Source organism: Nematostella vectensis, chromosome 13 (assembly GCF_932526225.1).
Source record: "Nematostella vectensis chromosome 13, jaNemVect1.1, whole genome shotgun sequence".
Lineage (NCBI taxonomy): Eukaryota > Metazoa > Cnidaria > Anthozoa > Actiniaria > Edwardsiidae > Nematostella > Nematostella vectensis.
This window is the reverse complement of record NC_064046.1, coordinates 3137109-3146560: the sequence shown is the minus strand read 5'-3', so window position 1 is coordinate 3146560 and position 9452 is coordinate 3137109. Positions and strand designations below refer to the sequence as shown.

At 39.4% G+C, this 9452-nt stretch overlaps 2 protein-coding genes and 1 pseudogene across 2 annotated transcripts; all 3 read right to left on the bottom strand.

The window, feature by feature from the left end:
- Positions 1-636: 636 nt before the first annotated feature.
- On the bottom strand, positions 637-4871 carry LOC116618829 (the record flags this gene model as incomplete). The annotated part of the gene is made up of 5 exons (XM_048721131.1): positions 4634-4871; positions 3189-3271; positions 2005-2325; positions 1448-1708; positions 637-1343 (listed from the first exon to the last, which is right to left on the bottom strand). Coding segments are annotated over exons 2-5 (1359 nt in total), but the record flags the coding sequence as incomplete, so codon positions are not given.
- A 91-nt stretch (positions 4872-4962) lies between these two features.
- Positions 4963-7221, bottom strand: LOC125559090 (annotated as a pseudogene).
- A 167-nt stretch (positions 7222-7388) lies between these two features.
- On the bottom strand, positions 7389-8331 carry LOC125559089. Its single transcript, XM_048721030.1, has 2 exons — positions 8044-8331; positions 7389-7821 (listed from the first exon to the last, which is right to left on the bottom strand). Exons 1-2 carry the CDS (start codon positions 8301-8303, stop codon positions 7389-7391), a joined length of 693 nt encoding a protein of 230 aa, XP_048576987.1. The 5' UTR covers positions 8304-8331.
- Positions 8332-9452: the final 1121 nt, after the last annotated feature.

The window sequence follows — 9452 nt, the reverse complement described above, 5'->3', positions numbered from 1 at the left end:
TGCCACAAATTTTTATTTGATACATTGGAAGTACAATAAGTGCTGTATACCTAGAGTGAAAAGAATTGTGCAATTCCACGTCCCATGGAAGATATAGGCCTCGTTTTCCGGGCTTATTTACGGAGTACGAAAAACATAAAATAATTGAAAAATCTGTTAAAAATTAAGAAAAATACTAAAACTACCAACGACCTAATCCAAATATGTACAATTATACAATTTCTATTAATCAAGTTTGATTTTTGCTGCCCGGCTTACTTTTGTTTGTTTTTTTTTTTAGACATTTTCTGTTCAAGTCGAAAAATCGCCAAATATATTCGAAAAATACATTTTCCCCTCTCAAGCCAAAAATATTTATCCGATTCGTTTCAAACTTTCACAGAATACTAAGGTCATCAAGGGCTATCTCCTGGCAAAAGAGATCACTCACTGACCCGGACCCGGTCTGACCCAGACCCGGTCACTCTTAAGCCGATAAGCCCACTGGCCTTCCCTTTCCCTAAGCTGAGCCTCAGAGTTACACTTATCTATAAGTTGTACCATAACATTATTAAGACCTGAATGATTGTTGCAATGAAAATGTTGATAGATAGGGTCATCCTTAACTCTTTCACTAACCGGTAAACTAGGGTGCTTTTTTAACCTACTTTTATGATTATTAAAACGCGTCCTAAAACTATTGATAGTAGACCCTATGTATTGTTTGCTACACATAGAGCAAGTAATTAGATATACAACAAAATCTGAGTTACAGTCCAAGTCAAGATTAATGACATATTCCTCATTAGTAACTGTACTGTGAAACTCCCGCCCTGTCTTAAGAAAGTTACACACCATACACCTTTTACTGCCACACTTACTACAACCTCTAACCTGAGTACTATCCTCTTTAGGAGAGGAGTGCACCAACGTATCCTTTAAAGTCCTAGGTTTCCTATAACCTCTTGCCGCGATCTTCGCCTCAGGTGTCCCAACTTGCTCTTTAATCTTCTCCTGTTCGCCTTCAACGACCTCGACCCTTTGTGTAAGCTTATTTAGGCTCTCTGTCACATCAGCCATCTTGCGGGTCAGATTTTCTTCTCCTAAATGAAGCGATTCCATGGTTGAATTCAGGTCACCAACCGAAGACGAGAGTTCCTCAAGCTTTGCCGTGTTTTGAGAAACTTGTTCTCTGCATTCGACGAGTAGCCCGCTCATCCTGCAAAGCTCGTTTGATACCTTTTCAAACTCTTCCTCATTACTCTCCTTCGCCGTCTGAACTTCAGCTCGTAAGTTAGCAACCTCCACGCTGATTAGATTTAGCAGATCGGCATCGACTACGCTACCCATACACAGCTGCACTCCTAGAAAACGAATTATTATTTTTAGTACACACACGCTTTCGCAACTTTATGACTTAACCGTGTACGGCTGCCGGTTTACTTGTTGTGATGTGCTTATAACTCACCTCTATTTTCCCAGTCTTTAAGATCAACCACTAGTTTTGTTTCATCTGCCAGACTTAAGCCCAATTTTCGAATAAGCGTGTCTATCTTCTGTATGCAGTCGTTAAACTTTATTTTCTCCCAGTTTTTAAAATTGCAGTGCCCCCATTCGTTACGGACAGTGCTTCGCACATCTCTGGCACTTTCTTGAACCGCTGTAGAAAACGCACTGCTCCTTTCAAGGATTCCAAGAGAAGCAGAGGCATCACATGTAGAGTCAAACCCTAGAAAACAAAAGGGAGAACTATACATATGAAGGATATCAAAAGAAGTAAAAGAATTATGACTTGGTCTAACAAATAAGACTTTTAGACCATTCAACTGCTAGACTGACTAACGAAAACAACAACAGCTACAAAGCACAAGTTATCCGAGCACAGTCTGAAATAATACTCTATTGATATTTCCTGTAAATGCTGCTATTATCGTGTACTTGACAATCTGATGTTATACAAATTTAGCCAAAATGCACGAGCATTCATTTTTCGCTTTGTTCAGTAAACAAGTGGGCAACGAATACCTGTGAACTTTGCCATTTCCGGACGCAGATAAAGTTTAGCAAAATCAATCGCTGATACGACTTTATAATCGTATGCCTTCTTTGACCTGTTGTTGTTGACACTTTCGTAGTTGAACTGAAATCCAACGTTATTGTCTTTCTTGAGGAAGCCAGGATGTGCTTGCGAATGAATGTTGTACGATGTCTTGTGGAGAGCATAATGATCCTGTATTTTAAGGGCGATGTATTTGCGTAAAGCTGGACTTAAAACTTTATGCAAGCAAAACCCGACTACCATCCATCGCTTCTCGTTCTCTGATAGACTCGATATGCTTGCTGGTCCTACAAAATGAAAGAAAGTGAGGTAACATCATTAGGTGTCATGGCTAAAAAAGTAGCAACCCGATTAGCTGTTACTTAAGCAAATACACTTTTCCGTGCTACCAGGGGTTTGACATGTGAAAGCCAAAATCGTTAGGGGAATAAGTATTCTTAGGACCCCTCCCCCCCGCTTTTTACTAATTGTTTTGTTGAGAGTTAATATTTCTAAAAACGTTTCTTGAATAGCTGTAACCTCAAAGCTGTAGTAAAATAACTTTATGGGGACCGTTGTGCATTTTACGGGCTGAAATGAACAAATCAGATGTTTGCTAATTGCTCTTTTTAATGAAAATAGTAATACTGTAAAGTTGACGTTCTGGGGCATTAATATGATTTGACCAAATCTCAGGATATATTTTATATTTTTAAATTGAATCTGAGTCGGTCCAGAAACATATTTATGCCCGCAAACCTCAACTATATTGTTATATTAAATCCAAAACCAAACCATCCTTAAACAAATTCAACAAGGGCAGCAAACGTTTGTTGCTTGGTGGAAGAAGCACTTCATGGTCATCAACAACGTGATTTTGCCTCAAAATACTGGTTTTATCTACATTTCTAATCTGTTTCTGAACAACGGTTACCTGTGGCATCCAAACAATCTGCATTTCAAAATAAGCTAATTACAATTCAATTCAATCAAATACTCTCCACTAATCAGAGGGCTGCATTTTAACATCCTTCACTCTCCACCATTCAGAAGCTAGCATTGACTGCATGAATACACTTTTGCCTCTCTCTCCAAAACATATCTTACTACTAATTTTTTTATTTCATTTAAGTTATAAACTAAAATATGTGGTATGATAAGACGATAATACCTCCTCCTGCAGCTGCTGCTGGCGGAGGTGGCACTGTACTTGGAGCCATCGGTGGAGGCAAACTGGCCATTTCTTTAATTGTGCTGAAAATATAAATATATCTATTTAATTAAAACATTTAATACATATTAGCTTGTTTAGATGTTTTGGAGCTACACATTTAGCTACAAAGACACAAAGAGCCAGTAGAGTAGATAAGACAAAATTCAAAGTTTTGTGATATTTATGTTCTTTTTAGTAGCTTAATTCAAACTTTTTTTTTTCAATAATGGGTTGTGGTCTTTATAAGTTATATCCCTGTTTTTTTCTTTATATACAAGCCTTATTATTCAGGGGCGTGTCAAGAGAAAAGGGAGGGTGGGGTCCAGAGTAGTAATTCACTGACCATGGATCAATAAATTCAAATTAGCATCCTTAGGTCTGGTAACTGGCCACACACCCCATCTAGAAGCTTTTTCTATCCAATGTAACACACTTCCACCCCTGTGGAAGTCAGAGCGCCTAGAGACTACAAGTCTCCATCTCTTCATCATGGTACAGGGGTGAACCCAGGTAAAAGTTAGTTAAACGATTCCTGGGCTTATTGGTGCATTGTGAAGCTTCCCAGGCCAACCACCCGTGGAGTGGATCATAACCGGTTACGGAAACCTACACAAAGCTTAACCCAACCCTCCGCGGTCCTTGCGGCCTGGGAGGAGTTGCTGATTTAAAGATTATTGACATGGAACTACAGGGACGAGCAATGACGCTGACAAGACCAATGCTACTCTTCCCCAAGAACTATAACAGAAGAACATCTTAGAATCGATAAGGTCATCCTTAACTCGTTCACTAACCGGTAAACTAGGGTGCTAATTTAACCTACTTTTATGATTATTAAAACGCTTCCTAAAACTATTGATAGTAGACCCTACGTATTGCTTGCTACACATAGAGCAAGTAATTAGATAAACAACAAAATCTGAGTTACAGTCCAAGTCAAAATTAATGACATATTTCTTATTAGTAACTGTACTGCGAAACTCCCGCCCTGTCTTAAGAAAGATACACACCCTACACCTTTTACCGCCACACTTACCACAACCTCTAACCTGAGTACTATCCTCTTTAAGAGAGGAGTGCACCAACATATCCTTTAAACTCCTAGGTTTCCTATAAGCCAGCATAGGTACCCTACCAATAGCACCCCCTACATCTACTAGAAGATTCTAGATTCTAGTAGATAAATCCAAACGTCGAACTTGCAAAAACCAAAGTACGCAGATACGAAATATCGACTTCGAAATTCAAAAGTTGAGTTGTAAATACGAAAAGTTGAGTTTGAAATTGAAAAGTTAACGTAGGTTAAAATACGACACATGAATTTTGGCAGGGTATCTAACGCCACCTACCGATCAACGCTCCCTTCGCTATTTTACCCTGACATAACTTATTCTAACACTCACCTTTTGATAACTGTACGATCATAAGAAGGTAAACTCTGGCTTGGTCTTTTTGTTACGTGGGTGAGCAGTTAGAAACGCAAGAAAGGCTGACGCTATATATATTCAAGAGTGCTGGGTTGGCTCGGTCTAGAATGGCATAAACTGCGAGTTGAAATTTCCCGGCTGTCACTATTCGCTCATTGTTTTCCAAAGAATCGACAAGGATTATGGGAAGCTTCACGTATGCAAAACGACTGCGCATACGCTAGGTTGGAATTTTAAATTCAACAAAGATGGCGGACGCCTAGTGGATAGTCCAGCCTGCCAAGATTCTACTCAGAACTCAATAATTACTTCAGAATAAGACGACTTTATTAACTAAGGGTATCAATGTGATTCAAAGGGTAATAATTGTGCTCGGATTGTAAACTCGTAATGCCGTTCGCCTCGAAGAACGAGAAATCCTGACTCGTGCGAGTTGTGGTCTCAATATCTAACAAATGTAAGGGAGCAAACGTTGTATGTGGGTGACATTTGCTGCTTGGTCTGAAGAAAGAAATTCTTCGCGACTCTCTATTGGAGCCATGCCGATCATGGCTCCGAATTGTGAGTGGGGGTGGCTGCCCATCATGTATAGCTTTCCACGATGTGCGACAAAACAGACAGTCATTCCATTACAAATCACCAACGTTGCCAAGTTAGGCTCTCGATCTAGCCTCTGGAGGTAAAACGCCAGCGAACTCTGTGGCACTTGAGGGTCAGTGCATGTTAGTGAAATGTCAAATATATCCTCTAGTATAGCTGATCCACTCGGGGAACCAAGTAGTGGAGCTAAATGGCTTTTGGCAGCTTCTACATTGAGTCTACACTGAGGCAGCTTCTACATTTCCTTGTGTCGTGGTATCGTACGTTTGGTTCCCCAAACGTACGATAGCTGTGACAAGTAAAGAGATCCATGGAGTACTTAGGGGGGAATTGCTGTCCAATCGATAACTGTCACGGTAAGTAGAAGTTGTAAACTCATTGGCCATTAATAGGGAAACAAATGTACATGCACTAGAACCATTTCTACTAAATAAAGTTGCTTGAGAAATGTTTGGTGGGAGAAACCAAAATGTAGATGACCCAAGTTTGAGACTTGCAACATTGATGCTAATTTGAGAATTAGGTTGGGTTCCTGTGGTTGATGTAGTAGCTCTTGTTACTTGTGGCTGTTGTTGAGACAGTGGTTGTGGTTGAGAGTGTGCAACAGGTTGAGAATGGCTCGTCTGAATTCAAGGCTGTGGTACTGCAAAACTAGACAGTACTTCGTCAACATGCTCATTCCACTCATCTAAATAGTAATATTCTGCAGGTTTACTTGAAGTATTAATTTCATCAACAATGTCTGGTGTATTGGACTGATATGATATACTGGCTGAGTCTGTCATTTTCGTTGGGCTGATAATACTCTTATTTGAGGCATTGGAAAGTGTCTTCACTTTCTCTAGGGTGAAGGTGGTCCAGAATGGACATAGCTGGTCGTTTGTTTGTAAACTGATATCATGGAAGGTGTGACTACAAGTTAGTCTTAAAATTTCAGTATCACTTCTATTTACTGTGCAGTTTTGATCATCACAACAGTTATTTGGATCTGGAAAACATGACGAAGAGGATTGTTTTAAGTCCTTGAATGATAATGGAGTGCCTTAAAGTTTCTTTATTAAATGTGGTTAGGTGGAATTGTGGTTGCTCTTTCGGTTTTCCGGCTTTAGTTACTTGCCTTGGTAGCTGTTAAGGGAGAATGTTTAATGCTCATTAGATAAAGGGGTGTCTTGTTTGTTGACAATGGTGTTTAAGTATGCAGATTAACCTACAAACTCCAACAGTTATGGATAAGCTGTTAGAATAGGGAATGTTCAAGATTTATGACCTTGGGTGGCTGGTTCTCCGAGCAACTTCATTATAGTTTTTTTATAACGACCCCTCTACTGTAACGGCAAAACTTTTTTTGACCTCCCCTGCTCCAGATGTTTCTCAAAGTGGGAACAAAATATTGTGAAATACAGAAAAAAAGACGGACAATTAGATCTTGTTACACCAAATCAAAGCTGAGAGAGGAGGAGAAATATTTTTGGTATCTTTAGTCTAAATGACCTTATTTGACCAAACCTCATAGAGTCCTCCTATTCCCTCCTAATTCTTAAGAGGGGAGGGGGAGGGGGCATTTTCAGGCACAATTGACTTATGCTTTAGTTTTCTATGGCATTTGCTATCGTGACATTTTGTGAACTTGCCTGTTTTGATTTACCAAGGTTTTGGGCAGCTTTCTTAAACATCTGCAATAGTTCCTCAGCAAATTGTCCAACCACTTGTCCAAAATTCTTGTGAGACTCTCCTCTTGAGCACGGTCTAACAAAAGCATCATAAAACTGATTTGTTGTTGTAGATGAGGCCAGTGACAGAGCAGCATCTCTAATCTGTGTAGCTTTGAAGTGTGGGCTTATGTTGTTTCTTAACAAGGAGTGCCATATTTCAACTTTTCTTACACTAATTAATGAGAGCAACTTCCTCTTGAACTCAAAATACTGTGGAAAATTAATGCGGTGGTGCTCTAGATCACTGAGCATGGATATATTGCCAATCTAGTCATAGTGTCGACATAGCTGTTAAGATTGCCAGACAGGAAGATGCAATCATACTTATAAAAGGGAGGAGGTAGGACTTCCTCCAGAGGGTTTAGCATGAAGACATATTCCAAGTCTTTGCACAAGGCAAATTTGGCCATTACTTTAGATCATATCAAAAGCCATGCACACATTGTTGCAGTAATAACAAAGTTAGATCTGAAGGGCTCGGGTTTGAGAGGAAGTTCTGAGCCAAATACTTGCTTGTAAATGTTGTTGAAGAAAAAATGATAAAAAAAGATGATTACATCCTCGATGATGTTCAAGCCCACATGGAAAGCCCCTTGCTCTGGTATTATTGAATTGTAAGTTCCATCTTGTGATTGGGCAGTTATCTTTTTTGAATAAAACCATGTAGGCCAGTCCCCTGGCATTGGTAAGATGTGTTTGCTTTTAAAGCTATTAAGCATATTGCAGTTGCTAAATGTGTGGTTGATTGCCTTTAGGTAGTCCTCCATACTCTTGAGGTTTGCCTTAAACTCATCAACCAGCTTACATGTGTCCAGTTTGTGTAGTTCATCTTGTGCTAATCCTGAATATACCCTGTGGATAAGACAAAGTTTGAGTCAAAGCTGGAATCAACTGCCCCTAGCTGCCTTCTGCTGACTTTATGTGATCTGTGTTTAAAGACTTCCCCAAACTCTATTTAATGAACTTCTCCTAACTCTATTATTAACATACAGTAGCTTTCGACAGATTCAGGGGTGGAGCATAGTACTGTATTGGTGATATAGAGTTTATCACAGTAGAAAAAAACATGCCCACCTAAAATCCTTTATCTGTTGTTGAATAGAATGAGCTTTAAAATTAAGGCATGGACCAGGAAGAGAACCCAAGAATGACTTATGTTGCTTCCTTTGCCCCTTCAGCAATAGATTGTTGATATACTCGAGGACAATTCCACACCGACACAATTTTTCATCTCCATCAATGTTTACTCTGGGAATCCTGTGAATTTGTTGTTGGTCCCTTGGGATTGAAACAGCTTGAATGTTTGGCTGAATATCGAGCATGGATGATGCCATGTGTGTGGCCACTGATAGGTTGGTCTTTTCTGGTAATTGTACAGTATAAATGTTGTGGAAATCATCCAAGAGTAACACCATGCAGTGGTTATCCTAATGAGACCTGAAAACAAGAATGTGCTAGACATTAAAATGAATACTAACACTGCCCTCAAATGTATTTGAAAAATCAAAATTCATTTGTTTAGAGAGTACATTTAATGCCATACTGTAATGGAATATTACTGGTATTTTCAGTCATGGAATCACTAACAGTATAACATACCTAAAGTAAGCCAACGTGTGTAACAGAGTAATAGTGCGCTGCTCTTGGAGGGCTGAATGCTTGCATCTGGTTATGAATTGTTGAATATAGCCCTGGGGCATACTTTTCGGCAAAGTCTCTCATGGTTGCTGGGTCATAGAGTGGTGCTGAGTCAGCATCATAGTGCCGAAACAATGCAATTTGGAATTTTGCTACTTGTTCGTCAAATGTCTCATCTGATGATAAAAATAATTATAATAAAAACAAATTTGGGGGAGGGGGAGGATAAAGACAGTTGTACAATGTGAATCTTTTCTTTTGTTACTTTACAGATTGTTTCCTCAATGGACTCAAAAAGGAGAAATGACAGATCAATGCAAAGGGAAGGGGGTGTGGCATTATTTGCTTCGTGCCCTCCTGCCAATCCCTACCCTCATCCCCCCACTCTACCCTTGGGTGATTGAAGAATCTTGATAATTACCTTTATTTTTATATAAGCTAGTCATTATCTGCTCCTATTATTCGGTATTTAAAACTACATCTCCTCGGTCATTTTTTTCTGGCCTCACTGACGGGGGTCATCGGGGCATTCCAGGAGAGGGGATCTAAGTGGTTTCTCATCAATATTCAGTTGTATGTCAGGCATTCTAGTCGGAACAGTAAAGTTTTGATGCTTTCGCATATTATTTAATGAGGTTAGGGGATCTTGGGAGGGATTTTGCAATGAGTCGCACAAGCGATGCACAGGTAGTCTCCAATACCTGTAAACAACAAAATACATATTATAATAATCTTTTTTGTTATGTCACAGTTAAAATCAATTTACACAACCATGTATAATATACTTGCATCAAAGGCGTTTATTTGTTCATAAAGCATGACTTCGAGACACCCCAACTTGTTTA